General features: G+C 57.6%; 1 protein-coding gene across 1 annotated transcript in view; it reads left to right on the top strand.

The window, feature by feature from the left end:
* The first annotated feature begins 787 nt into the window (after positions 1-787).
* Positions 788-19,611, top strand: part of SFSWAP (splicing factor SWAP) — a 37,998-nt gene continuing 19,174 nt past the window's right edge. The window contains 9 exon segments of the mRNA XM_053669818.1: positions 788-1,136; positions 3,445-3,614; positions 4,189-4,320; positions 7,804-7,889; positions 9,447-9,672; positions 10,481-10,593; positions 11,301-11,436; positions 18,988-19,025; positions 19,027-19,229. Coding sequence (XP_053525793.1) covers positions 919-1,136; positions 3,445-3,614; positions 4,189-4,320; positions 7,804-7,889; positions 9,447-9,672; positions 10,481-10,593; positions 11,301-11,436; positions 18,988-19,025; positions 19,027-19,229 — 1,322 coding nt within the window. The 5' untranslated portion in view covers positions 788-918.

Raw genomic sequence — 19,611 nt, 5'->3', positions numbered from 1 at the left:
CAAGCCCAGGGTTCCTGAGCGCGGCTGCAAGTTGCCCGGCAACTTTCTGGAGATGGCGCTGTCCCGTGGCCGTTTCACGCACGAGGAAACTGAGGCACAGAACAGGGCTCGCGGGCCCGGAACTCGGAGCTAGAGGTGGGACCCAGGTCTTCCAGCCCCCAGCCAGGCGGGAGAAGCCCTGCACAGGGTCGGAAAGCATCTCTTCCCGGGCTCCAGGAGGTCCGAGGAGCATTGGAGCTTGGCTGGGAGCCTTGGCCCCTACCACCCCTTCCCGGACCCCAAGGGAAAGTTCAAAGCAGCCCGGGGCCACCAGCGTAGGTAGCTCCGGAACCAGCCAGAGATACTGCATGTCCCCCCCGGCGGCAGCGGCCCCAGAGGGGCCCAAAGCCACAGATCCTGCCCCCCAGAGTCCCCCTATCCCCTCGGTCCCCCCAGGCTCCCCGGAACCCTGGCTTCCCAGGCTCCGAGCCCTCAACGCCCGGGCCCCCAGAGCCCCGCCCGCGGCCACTGCAGGGTCCGCCCTTTTTCCTCCCAGCCCCTGGAAAGGCGGGGCATGATCCGGCACCGCACTTTCGTCATCGCTCCCAACGGCCTGAAAAAGCCGACAGTAAAGACGCACTCTCTCGCGAACACAAAATCTCCTGCCGTGGAGGTGCCTCCGAATGAAAAGGGCTGCAGTCAAAACACTTCCTAGCGGCTCAAAGGGCTCCAAGCGTTGGGCGAATCTGCTGCACAGGCTCACCGGAAGTGGGGCCGCCCTTCGCCGGAAGTACCGCTTCCTCCATTTTGTTGCCCGCTATGGCGGCCGTGTCGAGGTTGGGTCCTGGATGCGGCGCTCTTGACTGAGGGGCAGGCCGGGGAGAGGCATCAGGGACAACGGTGCACGACAGGGCCAGCCTGGTCGCCGGGGACGCTGTCATGTACGGCGCGAGCGGCGGCCGTGCCAAAGCCGAGAGGAAAAGTGGCGCGAAGGAGGAGGCCGGGCCCGGCGGAGCCGGCGGTGGGGGGAACCGAGTGGAGCTGCTGGTCTTCGGCTATGCGTGCAAGCTGTTCCGGGACGATGAGCGGGCCCTGGCCCAGGAGCAGGGACAGCACCTCATCCCCTGGATGGGGGACCAGAAGATCCTCATCGACAGGTCGGTTCCTCCTCACCCGTCGGTCCTCCTTTTCCCGCGCCCGCTTGATGTCGTCTGATGTTGACTGGATGGCCAGGACTCGAAAGGGGTGTTTTGGAGCCAGCAGGGATCCTGGGAACCCCTCCCCTGTCCCACAGCCCCCCGGTGTTGGGAGGAGGGAGACGGTGAAACCGGCCCTAAGGCTCTGGCTGGAGTCGCCGCGTCTGTCGCCGCAGCCCCGGGCGACCCGCGCCCTGCCGCTGGGCTCCGGTTGGCCCCTGCCCGCGGTGGGAGCTGCCGGAGCCCCGGGCCCCGGGCTCGCGCTGGGCCCGGGACGCCGCCCCGCGAGGCCGCGGTCAGAGCAGCTCGTGGACCCGGAGCGGGAGCCTGGAGGCGCTGGGAGCGCCGGAGTGGTGCAGGCGCCCGACGCGTGGTTCGCCCGGCCCTTCCCCCAGCCGCGCTGTCGGAGAGTTTGACAGGTGCTGGCGGAGCGAGTCGGCGCCCATCGGAGGGCGACCGGCCCTGTGCTTAGGGCGGGTTTCACCGGCTCGGAAGGGAGGCCGCGGGAGGCAGATGTACTTCTTTTCCAATCAAACCTGCTTCAGAAAACCACCCTGCGGGGGGGCGCCCAGCCCTTTTAGGCGGAGGGGCCCCTGCGGAAATCGGGGTGTCTAAAGATGTTTGATTCGAAAAGGGTGACGTTGCATGATGTAGGTCGTTTGCTCCCCGCCCCCCAATGTTTTCAGGCCCCCTCCTCTTCTCCCCAACTCGGGCTTTTTGCTAATCGGTTTGGCTTTTGGCCCCTTTGGCAACTGCACTTCTGGGCCCGGACTGAAAATGAAAAGCCCACTGTCACCAGCTGTTAAAACTGTGGGACGCTCTGGATCGAAGGAAGCCCGTCGTTTAAGACAGTTAAACCTGGATTCTGCACAGCCCTGCACCGTGACTGTAGGGATGACTCTGGGCTGGCCAGGATGGACGCAGTGACCCGTAGGCCTCCCCGTCCCTGGCGTTTCCGTTTGGAGTTAGTGATAGACAACGTGAAGACTCGAGCAGGGAGGCGGCCGGGTCAGGCGGGACTCGCGGCCCCAGCCTTCAGGCCACTGTACCTTCGCCTCGCGGTTGCCACTGAACGATGCCACTGCGCTCCTGGGTTGTCGGGCGCTTGCCCTTCCAGAGTGTTCCTTGTGACAGTTGCTACTGAAGTTGGGCAATTTTCCGTATCGCTCCGTGCGTGACTCCAGTCAGGTCCCCCAAAGCCGGTGGGGGAGCAAACGCTGCACATGCGCACGTGTGGTAGTTTTCAGTAATGAACTACATGTGTAAGTTAAGGAGGTTTACAGCAAAGTAAAAGTAGTTTTGAAATTTAATAAAATGTCATCACTTGGCTACTCTGCAAGTTTTGGCCCTTTTTCTTGTCAATGTCTTTTCTGGGGTCTCCATTACAAAAGTCAGCATTAAAAATTAGGCAGACTTTTGTTTGACTCTCAGTATTTGTTTCTGTGACCCTGAAGATGAGTGTTTGAAGTGAAACTCACTCATTTATTACCCAGAAATTGCACATTGGCAGCATCTCCTTGAATCGTTATGTGAAAGATAGAGCGGAAAGCTACACCTTCTCTTGCCCTTAATGTGGCTGAAGGACCTGTAGGCCCTGCAGCACAGGGACCTGGGGTGGGAGGGGTGACGCTCAGAGGGGAACCGCGCTTGCTCTGCCCCGGTGAACCTCCTTGAACTGCATGCACCTGTCACTGTTCCTATGTACGTGTGTCTCTCTACCACATAACCAGCACTTATTTCCTCAGCCAAGTGGCTAGGGGCCAGCCTAGCCCAGATTTTACCTCCCATGGACGCAAGTTTCTTTGGTGAAGATCTCTCCTGAGAGTTCGGGACTAGCAGAGAGAAGCGAGGAAAGTTCGACCGTTTGGTTCTTACGGATAGGTATTTATGTATTCGGTTTGTGTGAATGTAAGCTATGATATTTGACTTTTCAGAAAATTTTATTTTGCAAATGGCATTGCCTAGTTGACCAAACCGTTAATGGCAGGGTAGGAACTGCCAGTGGAGTGGACCTACCAGTTATGCTATTAAAGGGTTGTTTGCCTTTAACTGTAAGTTTTCTGATATCCTAGCAAAGAATTGAGGCTTTGTTAAGATAACTTGAGTTTACAAGTAGGTGACTAGACAAATGAGATACAAATCTGAGAAGAGCTTTTATGTTTATTGAAATTAGTTTGATTTGCTTTAATTGGTAAGTATCTATGTGAGATCACACACAAAGCAAGCAGCCATTCACTCCTCCCCTCTGACCAGCGCGTCCGCATTGCAGGTACGACGGGCGTGGCCACCTGCACGACCTGTCCGAGTACGAGGCTGCGCACGCCACCTGGAACAGAGACCACCAGCTCTCGGAAGAGGAGGCGCGAGTAGAGGCCCTGTGTGATGAAGAGAGGTATTTAGCCTTGCATACGGACTTGCTTGAGGAGGAGGCGAGGCAAGGTACTGCTCAAGAAAACCTGCTGCGGCAACAAGCGTTTGACAGTTTTTAAGTATTTGAATTCGATTTGCTCCCATTCGTTTTTTTGTACTCACTCTTTCTGATATTATCTTGACAGTACCCCGTGGATTGGAAAGCAGGCGTCTTTGCGTTCTGGGAGGACCTCAGGATAGTTTATATGTAGAGCCACAGAGACTTTCCCAGCCTTTTGAGGGCAGACTGGGTTTGACAGACAAACCCAGCTCTTTAACTGTCCTTCTTTGACAGTATCGTATACACCGAAGTCCATGTCCTTGTCTTTGCCTTCACAACCTTTAATGCGGTTCTTAATCCCCAGATTTCTTAGCAGGAAGACATTTCCCACGCAAGACGCGTGTTCTGCGGTCTGGGGTAAACATGTACTGGCAGAAGTACACACCAATAGGTGTCAGGGGAGTTGTTAAAAACACTGTTGCCTCAAAAAGAGGTTGAAAAAGCGTGTTGTATGCTTTAACTGATAGCTACGACTTTAGGAGAATGTGAAACTTTCCTCAGTAAAGTTCCATTCTGTTAATAAAGCTCCCGTTTTTATTCAAGAGGAGGAATACAAGCGCCTGAGTGAGGCCCTGGCGGAGGACGGGAGCTACAACGCGGTGGGATTCACTTACGGGAGTGACTATTACGACCCGTCCGAGCCAACCGAGGAGGAGGAGCCTTCTAAACAGAGAGGTGAGAGGGAGGCGGGGCCGGCTCTGGGGTCACGTTCTCCGTATGTGAGGGGGACGTCTTCACAGGGCAGAGTCTCAGCACTGTCAGCGTACCGTCATGGCGAGGGGGAGAGCGTGGGTGGGTTTCCTTCGTAGGGCAAACACTGCTAAGAACCAGAACGTGACTTGCTCGTGGGGGTGGAAAGTGGACTCCAACTTCCATCCTCCACATTGGGTCTAGGGTTATTCCCTTCTCTGAGGTTCAGGAACTGGACCTCACCTGGCTTCTGTTTCTAAAGTGGCAGCGGGTGCCTGTCTGCAGGGTTTGCTCTCCCGGCTTTGAACAGACAGGCTTGGTGACGACGACACAGAACACAGCGAAGGTGTTCTGCTCAGGCTTAGCAGGACACATGCTCAGAGCACAGCATTTTACGGTAATGTTTACATAAGAGGAAAGATTTTAAACTGGTGCTTTTCTGGCTCAACTGTCGAGCTGTGGGTCAGAGAAAGTGCTGCTGCGCTGTCTGGAGTCCCGGAGTCAGGGGGCCTGTCCTCAGCTGCTGTGGTCGGCCCTGAGAGCACTGCTGCCACGGCCTCGCACAGCCATCGGTCCTTGAGGATCAGGAACGAGGCCACGGGCTTGTGGCGTTAAGGACAGGCCGCTCTGCCGAGGGCGTCCTTCAACAGAGAGGAAGAGATGTGGCTTGAGAAACCCATGTTTGTAGACTGGAGCCACGTCCCTCAGGGTGTGACCCGAGGGCTATCTAAACCTGTCATCTGGGCCTTCATTGGCTCCTTGCGTAGCACACCTACCAAGTGTGAAGGGACAGTGGCCGTGCTGCAGTGAAAGACTGTCTGCCCTGCGGAGGCGCCGCTGCCTGGGTTCTCCACCCTCAATGGGGGTGTGGCCTGGTGGCACCGTGGGGAGTGGACGCATCCCCTGCTGCCCTTCCTCCCATCCTGCTCCTTACTTGGTGGACAGAACAGCCACTGTCACGTGGCCCTGTTCTGTGAGCTTGTAAAGAGACTTTCAAACCTAATGTTCACTCTATTCAGTTAAAGCCCCACTAAGGTGTTTAACATCTTGCATATCGACTTTTGGACCCATTGCTGGAAAGGTCCTTCATGTAAGAAGGAAACGCTTCTTTACCCAGATTAGTCATCCATCCTGGCGTCCTGGGCTGCTTCCACCTTGTCCCATCTCTGAGCCCCTGCCTTGCACCCGCCTTAGACATGCGGTGTTTGGATCAGGGGGATGGGGGAGTACAGGTCGTCCTTTCACGGAGAAGAACTGAAATGTGTGAAGGCCGCTTGTCTTTTGCAAGATCAGGTGGCTGTTTTTGGGAAAATGCATACTGTTGGTTTCTTAACATTCCAGGTTAGGGATCGGCAGGTCCCGAGTGAAGGCCCAGGTGGCACGTGTCCGTGAGGTCCCCTGGAACAGCTGACTCCTCAGCCGAGCGGCTGGGGCGGGGACCCTGTGCCCCCAGGAGCTAGGCGGACGTGCTCGCCGGCCTCGAAGGGGGAGGTTGCCGGCCCCTGTTCATGGTTTTCAACCACTGTCTCGTTGTGATTATTGGGCTAATACTGTCCAACTTGGTTTTGGGGGTTGTATTTTAAGGACTTACATGTGACCTGGTTTCTCTTCCAAGTTTTAGTATGCTTTCTCTTTAACACAAAGTTCTCTGTAGTATTTTTTAAATACTTTATTTACTTATTTTTAGAGAGAATAAGAGAGGGAGAGAAACATCAATGCAGGACAGATACATTGATTGGTTGCCTCTCACATGTCCCCTACTGGGGACCTGACCCACAACCCGGGCATGAACGGTGACTGGGAATTGAACCAGTGACCTTTCGGTCCACAGGCCTGTGCACAATCCACTGAGCCACACCAGGCAGGGCTCTTTAGTGTTTTGTGTTGTTATTTGTTCTGTAATCATAGCCACAGAACTTTGCTTTATATACTGATTAATTTTTTTAGATTTTGTGGTAGGTAAAAAATGAATAAATAAATGAGGAGAAGAGTGAGCAAACCAAAGGAGAAACTGTTTTTCCAGCTCTGTGGTTAATTTGTAATGGAAGGTGGGCCCATGTGAGACAGCTTGACTTTCATGTTTAGCTTTGCACTGACGCAGGTAAAACGCCCCATGTGTGAATAACACCACACACGCGTGTGCGCTGACACACGGAACGCAGTGCCGTGGAGACCCAGCGCCACTGGCGGCCATCACACTTCAGTGCGGCTTCATTCTCAGATAAAAACATACGTTTTTTTTCGTCCTGAGCCATAAACACATCTGAGCGTTCTTGGTTTTCAGAATTACTGTGTTGCCCTGACATTTTTGACGATTTCGAAGCCTTCTGGCAACAACGGGAGTGTTCCGATGGCAGCTGCATTTCCGTGCGGTGAACTCCTCTCCCCTTTTGCAGACAGTGTTTCTAGCCTGGGTCCTAGCATTTAGATGTTCATCCTGTTCATTGTTAGTACGTATCCATTGACCCCCAGGCTGCTGCCTACGCTCCTGAACCAGGCTGCCTACGCAGAAAATGGCATTAGGTAGCTCTTACTTTGTAGGGATTTACAATCCCCCCACATTTCATCACATGCGGAACCTGCTGACTCCCCACCCCCCCACCCCCACGCCCCCCACCGGGCTCCCAGAAGAATGAGCTCAGATGGGAAGAGGCCTTTGGGATCACTGAGCTCCTCAAGGGGCCACGCAGGCATGACGGATCATTCATTTTGATGAAGAGCTCGTGCTCGCTTAGTGTCATCTCCTTTGAAAGAAAACCCAAAGTGGAGTGGAAATCCGAACAGTTTGCTTTCCCAGGTTCTCTGTGTCTGTGTGCACCTCCTACACCTTGTTAAACTGGCGAGCATCTGAATGACAGGCATGTGCAGGCACCTTGGAGTCAGAAGGTTGTTGTGGGGGGTGCTTCGTAGATAGAGCTCAGCAGACACCGAGGCAGGGCCACAGACGGGAAGGACACGCTGCCTGTTGGTGAGGGAGGGCGGTTCTGTGCAGAGGAGTAGTCGAAGCTGTACAGCTCAGTGGAGAGACCAGTCCTCTGGGGACGCTGGGGACTCAGAGTGGCATGGTGGGGGCCTCAGCACACAGACCAGAGAGGCTGGGGGACAGGGCCCTGCACGTGGTGTGCCTGAGTGGCCGTGCCGGTGGCACACACACCACACCCCGAATCCCCAGACTGCACCCAGCCCTGAAAGGGGAGGCTCAGCAGGGCACTTGCCCCGAGTTGCAGCCTTCCGCCGCGGCCTCGGGCACGCTCCTTCTGCCACAACCCTCTCCACCCCCGCCGTGGGGTTTGCCAAGGCGGTTTTGCTTGCTTGTGGTGGGACAGGATGGAAAATGGGAGAGCGCTTCTGGAGAAAATGACACAAAAAAGGGGGAGGGCCAGCCAAGCACCGTGCCCCCCGCATTGTTGTTTACTGTGGGTGGGTGCCTGGCGCACCTCTGAAGTTTTGTGTTTCCTTTTTATACAGAAAAAAATGAGGCTGAAAACGTAGATGAGAACGAGGAGCCCTTCGTCGCCCCTTCGGGATTGAACGTGCCGCCCGACGTGGAGTTGGTAGGTGCACTTCTGCCCCGGTCCCGCTCGTCCCGGCCCCGCGCATGACGAGGGGCTGGCCATGGGGGCCCAGTGCTGTTGCGCCTGTGCCACAGGAGCCTGTGCTTTACAGTTCCGTGCGAGCCCGCGGAGGGAGACCACGCTCCACCCCTTCTCCGCTGAAGGGAAGGGGGCAGCCAGAGCACAGTCACTGGACTGGGCGTCTGGGCCGGGAGGGGAGGGGAGGGGCTCTCCGGTCTCCCAGCTGATGCAAGACTGAGGCGCAGTTGGAGCGGGGTGGACCCTTGGCCACGCGGAAGCCTAAAGAGTCTCAAGGCAGCACGGCTTCCCATGAAGGTGCTCGGTCGGCCCTTTCTGGGTGTTTCCATGGGTTTCACACACGTTTCCCTTACACTTGCTTGGCCTTGTATCATGGGGGCCTACTCGTGAGAGATTTTAGACTAGCGGGTGCCCCTTCCGTGCTTGGGGGATGGCGCGTGTTCATTGAAGGGCATGGGTCTGAAGTGGCCATTCATCACGGCCCCGTGTGTGAAATACACTGTTTCAGAGACTCACCTTCCGTCAGGCAGAGTCTGTGAGGCTGCATCGGGCCCACGCGTTTGTGCGCAGCGTGGGCCTGTGACGTGCGTCCAGGTTACCTTGGGATGGGGAAACAACTTTGACCGCAGGCATTCGTCCTACTTAAGTGTGAAGGGCATTGTTAGCTAGGGATTAATTTCAGATTTAAGGCGTTTACATTTTATGAAATTGCAATGAGCAGCTTAATGCCCATTTTTAATGAGGATACTTTCCCACTTTATTGGCGTGTAATTTCCTGAGGTTAGCTCTTCATCACAAGTATGTGGACGTGTGGCTTCTGGCATTTAGTCTGACCAGCTGCGTGGCAGGACGTGCCGAGGGCACAGGGGGCGGGGGAGACGGGCGCTGGTGCAGGAGGGCGGTGGCTTGTGGGAGCCTGCCCAGTCACGTGGCCCCAGCCTGTCCGCTGCCATACAGGGCCCAGTGCTTTGCGTGGGGGTGTCTGTGACCTGCAGCCACAAGCCATGTCTCAGGGAGCAGAGGGAAGAACATTCGGGTCCAGAAGGAGGGCCTAGGAGTGAGCATGTGCCTCTCTTCACGTGCTTAGAAGAGTGGTGTCCCAGCTGTAAAAACTTGTTCCAGCTGAGAAACAGAAAGGAGTGATTTTCAAATGCTTGAGAAACTTGTTTGAAAATGCAGATGCACACGCGAGGTTGTCCGCACCCTGTGAGGACTCACGCCCCTGCGCCCCACCTGGGGCCCAGGTGAAGGGCGCTTGTTCTGCGGATGTGCTTTGGTTTGGCAGCGGTGCAGAAACAGGCCGCCTCCCACCAGCTCTGCTCAGGCTCGGGCGGCCTGCCTTGGCAGGCGAGGGCTTGCCCACTGGACAGTGCGGAATTCAGGAACGGAGGCCAGTGCCCATCTTCAGACCGGGCCCTCCCGGTGGGGATTCCTTCCGCCTCACAGTCCCCGGGGAGTCCAGGCTCGTTTCTGTGTTTTGAGTGCTGCGGCCAATGACATGAGTGTGTCTCTCCCCAGCCGCCCACAGCCAAGATGCACGCCATCATCGAGCGCACCGCCCGCTTCGTGTGCAGGCAGGGCGCGCAGTTTGAGATCATGCTGAAGGCCAGGCAGGCCCGGAACTCGCAGTTCGACTTCCTGCGCTTCGACCACTACCTCAACCCCTACTACAAGTTCATCCAGAAAGCCATGAAGGAGGGGCGCTACCCGGTGCTGGCTGAGGGCAGAGGCGAAGAGAAGCAAAGTATGTGAAGCCAGGGCCCTTTTTGCCGTGCGAGGGGAGCAGGGGGGCCGTTATAGGGCTGTGGAAGCGCTCACCCGCGTCTGTGCCACCTGCCACGAGGGGGATGGTGAACCCACCACTCCTCCTGCATGCACACGAGAGGCTGTTCTCGAGGAGTCGGGAGAGAGATGAGTCCTAATTAACATTTGGAGAAACAGTGAACTACTGATGCCGTCAGAACTAACCCCCTGGGTTCAAGGCCATCCCCTCCCCACCTGGCTGCCAGGGGTTCCTGGAGAAAGCTGCAGGCTCCCCAGCCACACGCACGCAGGCTGACTGCTGACTCTGCTCTCCTGCGTGCTTGTCTCGGCCTTGAGCTGTTGTGCTGAGAACAGTGTCAAGTCTGGAGTCCACCCCGTGGACTCCGTTTGGGACCACACCCACCGGTGACAGGTCTCCACACACATCAGCCCCCCCTTGTTTCCCTTCCTCTGAGATGGGGCTTTCAAAAGCAGTTGTATACATCTTACTGCAGCTCTCATTGTCTCTGTGTGTGTGGTAGTTTAAAAATGCCTGTTGCTGTTACCTCACCTTTCACAAACTGATAAGACTTTTGCCTGCTTTGCACAACAGCCCTGGGCTAGTGCTCGCTGGCGGGAAGCCAGCAGCCGGCCAGGACCCCTCCGCCTGGCTTTCTGCCAAGCACCTTGCTTGTCAGCATTTGTAGTGTTTCCAAAGGTGTTTTGGGGCAGGTCACTGAAACGCGACCTGGTTCCACCCCACGCCCGAGTCCCCTGTGAAGCTCACGCGGGCCTCCTCTCCACTGCAGAGCCGGGGGCCAGCTCGGACAACGAGGACGACGAGGACGAGGGCGACGGCAGTTACCTGCACCCGTCCCTCTTTGCGTCCAGGAAGTGCGACCGCCTGGAGGAGCTGATGAAGGTTTGCCTTCGCCCCGGAGCAGAGCCTCTGCGAATTTAACTTCAGAACGTGCTTAGCAAGCCCACCTTCCGTAGAAGGGCTGTGTCTTAGTCTGTCATTGCCGGCCTCCATGTTGCTCTTCTTTTGCTTGGGTCTGTTTCGCTCGCCCTGTTGTTTGAAGCACAGGAGCAAACCACGTTCACTCTAACTGTGCCTGTGCTGTGCGGGAGGAGGCCACGCCCTCTCTGTGCGGAGCCACTGCGATGGGCCGGGCGCGCTCCGGGACCCAGAGACCCAGCCTGTCTCCTAAAGCTGGGTTTCTGTCTGGCCCCCCCACCCGTCCCCACTGTGCAGGGGCTGCTCAGCATCCTCACACAGGCAGCACGTACACACCCCACGGTTGGGCCAGGGTCCTCGGGGGTTCTGCTCATGTCTCAGCGGCAGGCGGGGGCCTGACCAGGGCGGGAGGGCTGCGCACTGCAACCGCACTGCTTGGGCTTATAATGCTGTTGGTGATTAGAAATCAGAAGCTTCTCTGAGGGTGGACTGTGAGCGCCCCTTATTGGCACCTGCGTGCTTGCGTCCATGTTCGTGCGCATGCGCGTGCATGTACAGGGCACCCCTCAAGCTGCAGGTGTCGCTTGGAGGCGAGCTGGCCTTCATGGTGCTGCAGAGCTCCGTGTGGACAGACCATGGGCACCTAGTGACTGAGCTCCCTTCTTCCGCAGCCGCTGAAAGTGGTAGACCCAGACCACCCCCTGGCCGCGCTGGTGCGCAAGGCCCAGGCCGACAGCCCCGCCCCCGCCACGCCCTCGGCTGATGGCGCGGCTGCCCCGCCCTCGCACGTGGAGTACCCCTCGGACTGTGAGTACCTCGGTGCACCCCCTTCTGTTGCCCGGCTGCTGGGCTGAGCGGAACTGCGGGGTGTCCCCAGAGCTGAAGCAGGCAGCACGGCGCAGGGCTGGGGGAGGTGCCTACCCTCTTGTTTAGCTATCCCTCCCTCCAGGCCTTCTTTTGCTCATCACCATCCTCAGCCCCCTCTGTAGTGTGGGGAGGACCCCTGCGGGGGTGGGCAGGGGCTGGGGGACGCTTCCCCTCTTCTGAGACCTCCCAGCGGCCTTGCCTGGGACTCCCTATCTCCCGTGAACCAGGACCGGGTCCCGCAGCCCTTTATCTGCAGCTGAGGCTGGGAACTCGGCTCTCTGCTGGGTGGGCAGTGGCCCTGAGTGAGCCAGAGCCATGCTGAGAGAGCGGGGAGGGTGGACGTGGTCGCGGGCAGAGTTCCGGCGAAGACGCACAGGTCCCTCGGAGCTACTCTCAGCTTCCATGTCCTGCGGCTGGCCACCGTCTCCGCCTGCAGTCACTTAAGGTGACTCACAGGAGCCGATCCTGACAGTCAACTCGGGAAACCACTCGGAAGGAGGGGGAAATGAGGGTGAACACTTCACTCAGGTTCCCGCATATGTTGGCTGTTAGCTGTAGGTAGACGCTGGTGTCCAGAAAACAGCGGGCAGAGGTCAGAGGAGTCTGGAAAAGAGGACAGCGCAGGGGGGTGCTGTGGGACACCTCCGAGGCAAGACCACCGGCAGTTGAAGGAGACCCAGTGTGCAGGCCTATGACATCCTCTCCCTTGGAATATGAGGCCCAGCCGGTGGCCATCCTGAGACCTGGGCCCGTGGCCAGGCCGGTGTGAGGGAGCTGGGCACCCCCAGTGGGGACTGGCGAGGTGAGGCCAGGCCAGCGCCTGGTGCCCCCGGTTGGATTCCAGGTGTGCTCTTTGTTACTGGGAGTCACTTCTCCAGTTTCACGACGGTTTTTAAAAAATAATTGATTTTCTATTCTGCCTTTTCAAAGGTATGTCTTCTCACTCAAACGTCATCTGTTGGCATAAATTTTCATTAAATACATGATTGCAGTGGGGTTACCTGGAAACAGTAGTTGAAGAGAAAGACTGCTGGTAGAAGACAGAGGCCCCGCTGTCTGCAGGGGGCAGTGGTGCAGGTGGGGGGGGTAGGCAGGACCCCGGGATCGTGCCCTTCACAAGGACGGGTCTCAAGGGGGGGCGCACCAACTGACCCAGTAGCAAAACCACATTCAGACGTGAGTGCAGGTGTGAACATCCTCTGGAAATAAGGGCGCTTGCGTGGGGAGAATCATCTGTTTTAAGCCAACAGACACATTGAGCTAATGGGAAAAAATAAAACTGATGAGAAAGCAGAAAGACTCTCCAACGTACAAATAGCTTTTACAGTCCAGTTGGGAAACAGAAGCTAATAACCCAGCAGAGAGGCAGCTTTTACAGTCAAGTACGTAAAAGGAACAGCCCCATGGGAGAAGGTGCTGCGGTGTGAATGATCCTCAGGGTGACCTCACTGCCACGAAGGCTGGCTGTGGCTCCCTGCCCAGGCGTCACTGTGCCTGCGACTGTGGGGTGCAGCCTCTGCAGGCGGGACGTCCCGTGTTCCGTGCACTAGCCACAGCGGATGTCACGAGAACATGGGGTTTCCAGCAGGAAGGCACAGGACACATTGGAATCGTGTCTTGGGATAGAATCAAGATTTTGGGGCTGTCGACTTATTTCACATGTACAAGTTTGGAACGTATAATGATTGCAGAGGTTAAACGAAAGAAGCGTAGGTGCAGCCTGGTGATGTGCCATTCTTCGGTGGTCACAGAGCAGGGAGCAGGTGGGCAGCCGTGGCTTGTGCGCAGCGGGGAGGGCGAGCTGGCAACAAGTTCAGGCCCCAAAACGCACAGACCTTTGACCCAGGGTTTCTCCTGGCATCTCCAGACCTGTGTGTGCGGACGGAGCTGCAAGGGCAGTGACTGTGAGTGAGGCCTGTCTTCAGAGAGGACCCCTGGGTGACCAGGAGGCTCCCAGGGGCTGTTGGGGGGGAGGGCGGTGCTGGGCAGAGAGTCGGAGGCGAGGGATGCGTCCTGCCTTTCTGTGGGGCCTGGCCCCACCTGTCTGCAGTGGCGGGGGGCCTTTTGCCCTCAGCAGAAACGCAGGTTGCTCATTTGAAACCAAATGCATGTCCTGAGCTCAGTCTTTGCAATTCCCTGATTTGTGTTCTCAGCCCCAGGCTGCTGGGTCAGGTCTCTGCGATGGCGTCCCCTGGGCCAGCCCTCTCAGCCCGCAGCTGGCCCAGGGAGGGCCTCAGCTCTCCCTTCTGCATGTGACTGGCTATTTAGTAATGGGTGCACACAGGTGCACCTCGTGATGTGCTTTCTTTTTTCATTTTTGGAGGGAAAGGGAGAGAGAGAGAAGCATGGACATGTCAGAGAAACATCAGTTGGTTGCCCCACACACACCCCTAGAAACTCCTTAAATGTAGGTGTGGGAAACTAGAATGTTTCATTTGTTTGCATGACAGTGAGCTGTCTTTCATGTTCTTTATTTTCTGTTATGATTTAGTTGTCTTCTGCTGTTCAGCTATAAATCCTTGCAGAAGAGTCTAATAAGTGCAGTTAATTGCGCGGGAAGCAATAATACTGCCCGGTGTTACAGCGTGTGATTTTTTAAAAATAAAATGCTAACTTCATTTTTTTTGGATGTTTTATCCTATAAATAGCGTAAGTAGAATTAAACCACATCATGTGGCTGACTTGCTATTTTTGGCTTCTCTCCATTTTTTAAGTGAGGTTTGGCTGTTGTATGTGTGGCATTTTCTTTTTTTCCCATGCAAAATCATGACCTTGAAGTGCTTTGCTTACCTTGCAAGCCCGTTTTTAAAAATGGCTTTATTGTAAGTCAGGAGAAGTAGAAGAAAATAAAACTATGAACCAAGACCCCACCATCAGAAGTGGCCACTTTTGCCACTGGGGGAGCGTCCTTGGCGCCGTGGGGAAAGCGGCGGTGAGTGGCGAGGGAGACCCGGCTCGCGCCTGCAGACGCAGACTCCTCGTGTGGGGCTGCGGCAGTGCGGGCAGGAGCACGTTCCTCACTGGGATAAGTTTTCATCCTTCCTGAGTTTGACACACAGACCTTGTAATCAAAAGTCACAGTGACGTAACGGCAGATAGAGGTTCTTCCGCATCAAGAATTCGGTTCTAAAGGTTAGGAGAACATTAAAGAAAAGAGGTCATAATTATAGGGTATTTTTAAAAAACTTTTTTATCTTGGGTTTCAACTTTTGAAGCTAGAGGAAGTCAGGTGCTCGGTAAAACATCTTCCTTTCACTCCCGAACCCCTGTGTTTGGTGAGCCAGACCGTGTTGCCCGTGGGACCACATGTTCTTGTAACAGCACGCGCCAGCGCGGCCCTCAGCGGTGTGTCTCCGTCCCCGGGCCGGGAGTCCCCGCTGCCACAGCTCCCCCTTTGTCTCAGCTCTTTATCCGTTTGTCTCAGGGGCTGGAACTTCATAAGCAAGTAACTTTCAGCAGAGCTCTGTTTCCTGGCCTCTCCCACCGCGGTTGGAAAGGAGCACTGGTTTGGTATAAAAGTCACGGGGAGCGTGCTCTGTCTTTGTGACCTTTGCAGACCAGATCCCGGCGTGGCTCTTCCCAACATGGGGACGCCGGGACCGGCTGGCTTTCGCCGCTGACTGGTTTGCTGGTTGGAGGTTTCTGTGAATTGCTCTTGGGTGCTCTTTGCTGTGACGTGGCGTTTGGAGGCTTCTGTGGCCTTATGACACACTGAGCCACCTGGGCCTGGCACTGAGGGGCGTCCCCGGGTATTTCAGGAGTGAGGGCCACTGTGGTGGGCAGGTCAGCTCCCTCTCCCCGTCCTCACCTCAGTGTAGCCACCCGATCAGCCTGCCCTCCTGAGTGCCCGAGGGCCACAGTGCCTGCCGTGCAGTCTGACCGCCCTTCCTGGAGGCGCTCCCCTTGTGCCTCGGGACACTGTTCACTGGCTTCTCTGCTGAGCAGACAGCCGCTTCCTCCCCTGGGCCGTCTCTGTCTCCCGCCTGTCGTTTCTGTGTCAGTCTGTTCTCGGCGTCCGGGGAGACGGTTTCTGTCATCTCCAGGTCGGGAAGGTGGAAGCCGAGCAGCGCTGCAAGGGTGTGGTTTGGGCCCCGCCGGTTTGCAAGCCCCAGAGCTGGGTCGGCAGACCAGACACCCCCCACCCCACCCCCACCCCCGCAGGTCCAGGGGAAACGCGTCCCCTCTACGGCTCCTGCTGCCTCTGCCACTGGGGCCTGGCTGTCCCAGGGTGGGGGCGGAGGTGGTGGTGCTCCGACAGAACTGAATTTATAGGCGTTGAATTTGGATTTCATAGAATGTTGGCATCACAGAATGGTACTTTTCCTTTCATTTTTAACCGTTTAAAAGCTCGAGCCCCGCTGTCAGCGCTCCAGGCTGCAGAACCGGAGCAAGCCCACTCGTCCCACTGGGCCCCTCCCTTCAGGCTCTCTGGTCCTTTTATTTCCTTCCTTTGTGCTCAAGGGAACACCTGTCTCACTGGGTCTGCCTGCAGCTGGAGGCCTCGGAGGTCACCCTGGGCTGCCTGCGATGTACCTGCTGCGGCCTCCCCTACTCCTGTGGGCGGTGCTGTCCAGCCGCTGGCCTGGCCCTGCCCTTGCTCCCCAGCCCCCACCCCCATCCCGAGAGCCTTCGTCCCCGCTCCACATTACCTCCTCCAGAAAACACCCCCCCTGCTGCCCTGCAGACTCCAGAACTGTCCCAGAACAGGCGGCCTCCCGCTCAGGGACAGAGAGCCCCAGTCCAAAGGGCCCCTCTCACGGCCAACACCCCCTGGAGGTTGGGGCTGCTCTGCTCTCTGCGGGCTGCACCCCACACTCCACATGCCCTGCCTCTCTCCAGCCTGCAGGCCACATGTCTACACCACTTCCTACTCACCCAGAACTCTCTAGAACCTGTTTTGATATAACAAGCCTCCACCACCTCAACATGGGGTCAGACATTTAAAACTTTCTACTTGAGGGTCACGGAGGAAGAATCTGAGTAGTGGCGAGGGGCAGGCTTTTCTGGAAGCAGGTCCATTTGCTCGGAAGAGATCTTTCCTAACACCGGGCTGAGCTCTCCAAGCAGCGAGTTCCGATCTAAAGCCGGTCGCTGGGCAGCCAGCTTATAAAGGGGGAGAGGTGAAACCCAGCAGGGGCTCAGGGCAGGTGTGAGTCACTGCGTGGCGGGGGCCACGGTCAGAAATGTGGGGTGCAAGGTGCACTGTCATGGGGCATAGGGGGTGGCACTGGGCCAGGAGAGACGGGGTCTCAGGCCTCAGGTGGCCTGTCGCTGCCATTGCCACAGCCGCCCAGCGTCACAGACAACCTGCTCCTGGATGTCTGCCCCTCCTGATGGCCCACGGAAGGAGAACTTGAGGCGAGCCAGGGCTCATGGGGCTGCCTCAGGTGGGGGTCCTCGACTTCGGGCGGCACTGCCCTGAACGTGTCCAGTGCCGGCCAGTGAGGTGCCGCCTCGCCCAGCAGACGGCAGGGCGTGGCTGCCGTCGGGGGTGTGGACACCCTTACACTCCCGGTGTCCTTGCAAAGTATCGTGACACTGTGTTGGGAAGGACAAGATCCCGTTTGCCACTGCTCCTCTCCGCAGGGCTCCCAGCCCGTGGTGGCTGCAGCCAGAGGAGAACGTGGCGCCTGCCGTAGGCTGGGCTGTGTCTGTGCACCTGGAGGCAGGGCCTTTCCTGGCTCAGCTGTGCGCTGGGACCCCTGTCACATGGGAGCCAGCCTTCCCAGGTTTTGGCAGGAGGGGCTTCTAAGGGAAGGCAGCCTGCCCTCGGCCCAGCACCCCCATGTTCAGTGCCCTGCCTTCATTTCATGGACGGACCCCTCAGGAAGGTCTTGGGGGCTGGTGGTCAGTCTGCATCTTAGTGCCTCCAAGGGAGAGACGCTGGGTTTCGGGAGCAGCTCACTTGCACAAAGAATGATGGAGTTGCAGCTGCATGACATGCGCTGTCGTTTGAGGCTCAGTTGTGTCCAGTTTTGTTTTTAGGGATTCATGTGTCCCCTTGGCTGTGGCCCCAATGTGAGATGCATTGAGCTTTTCTTAGGCAGGAGGCTGACAGTCCAGGACAGGACAAGGTATGTCTGTCCTTGGTTGAGATGTGACAGTGGCCTAAGCAGTAGTCTGCTGTTCCCTGCCCCAGAGACTCGGGGCCACGTGGGGCATCTGTGCGAGGGGAGTCACACTCTGCTCTCGCTGCGCCCCATCTTCTCCTCGTTGGCATCTCTGCCTGGGGTAGGGAAAGGGAGGACCTCGGGAGCTCGATGTTCTGGGGGGTGGGACACAGCCCCCCCTCGGGGGCATTGTGAGACCTTACACTGTGAGAAGCATGTGTCTGTATTCAGCGGCCTCGACTGGGTAGGAAGGGCGTGTGTTCGACGCATCGGGGCAGTCTGTCCATCTGGCAAGGCCTGCGGGCCGAGTGCTGAGGGTGCAGATGAACATGCTGTCCTGGCCTGAGTCGAGTGGCCTCGTCTGCCCCCAACATGCTACTTGCGTGTTTCTGTGGGGAAGACCATGTGGACAGGCTATTGGGGCCACTGCTCTTAGCGTGCAGTGGACTAGTTAGTGTTCATGTGTAACCGTGGTTACACATGTGCAGTCAGTTCCTGCTGAGTCCCTGGCTTCTCAGTGCCCAGGTCACCTCCTGACCTGAGGCAGGAGGCAGGGTCCCTGTGCTGGTGTCTCCCTGGGGGCCCACGTTCCAGGAAACCGTGGTTGGTGTAAAGCTTCCACTGTTGGTAAAAACTTCTACTTTAAAGTAATGGAGAGTCAGAGTAAAGCTCCTTGTTTAGGAGGACCTTCACCCGCTCTCTAGTGAAGAGAAGGATCAGCCCTCTGGAGTCAGACCCAGCTGCTTATCTGCAGCAGGGTTAGACACGAAAGTTCCAAATCAGGCTACTTAATATTTTATGATAGTACTGGTTTGGGATACTACACACACACACACACACACACACACGAGTGAACCTACAGGACTTCTAAAGGTCCAACCCTGGGCTGCTGTCTGCCAGCTGCTCTTGCACTGGAGGCCGCAGTGCATCGCCGTTGGTACTAGCGGAGCCCGAAGTGGCCTCCTGAGTGAGTCTCCCCTGCACACCCTTTGGCTGCAGGGCACACACAGGGTCGGACAGGTGACTCCAGCGTGAGTGTGTCATGAGAAAGTAGGAGGCCTGGAGGATGGGGAGTCAGGGTCGCCATAGGGACACCAGCCAGGGGACAGGTCCCACCCAGGCAGCCACACAGTCGGGCTGTGCTGCTTGAGAGGGTCCCCTGTCCCCGTCAGCACAATCTGACGGGAGGTCTCGCCTGGCCCAGGCAGACCCGTGTCCGGCTGCTTCAGTCTCGTCCCCGCCCTGCGTCTGGATGTGGCCTGGCCCTTCCACCTGAAACGTGGAAACCACGCAGTCAAGCCCCCCCGTTGCTCCACTGCGGGCCCCACGCAGCCGCCCCCGCGCGCCCGCCCCCGCCCTCACCCCCTCCTGTGCTCCACAGCGGCAGCGGCAGCCGTGTACTACAGCTACTACGTGCTTCCCGGACGGCACCTACTGCCTGGCGCCCCCGCCCCCGGGGGTGGACGTGGCCACCTACTACAGCACCCTGCCGGCCACGGTGGCCGTGTCCAGTGCTACTGGAGTGACGGCCACCGCCCCACCCCCTCCTGGGACCACACCGCCACCACCCCAAACCACTGCAGAGACGAGTAGCGGGGTGACCTCCACCACCATCACCACAAGGTACCTGCCTGCTCCTGCAACTGGGCGGAAGGAGTGGGCGGGTATGGGGGGGCGCAAGGGGACGGTCTCTGTTACCCGAGTATTCATTCATTAATCCCCAAGTTACTGAGTTGACGGGGCAGCGGGAATTGTCCCAGCTCTCAGCAGTGAGGAGTAAGCACGTGAAGGGTGGGTTCAGGAAGCACCCCAGCACCCGCGTCCCCGACCTGCCTTTGCTGCGTGCAGGGCGGTGCCGCAGCTCCGCACAACCGGCGGGGGCGCCTCTCCTGGTTGCTGAGTGCAGGGCCTGTGACCGGACCCCAGCACCTGTCACTGCCCCGGCTTCCACCCCAGGGCATGGGCTGAGGGAGCACCTGGTCCTGGGCCCTCCGTGCAGCGCTGG

This window comes from Artibeus jamaicensis, unplaced genomic scaffold (assembly GCF_021234435.1).
Source record: "Artibeus jamaicensis isolate MK-2021 breed Jamaican fruit bat unplaced genomic scaffold, CSHL_Jam_final contig_525, whole genome shotgun sequence".
Taxonomy (NCBI): Eukaryota; Metazoa; Chordata; class Mammalia; order Chiroptera; family Phyllostomidae; genus Artibeus; species Artibeus jamaicensis.
Note: the sequence above shows the minus strand (reverse complement) of the source record. Positions and strands in the feature narration are given on the sequence as shown.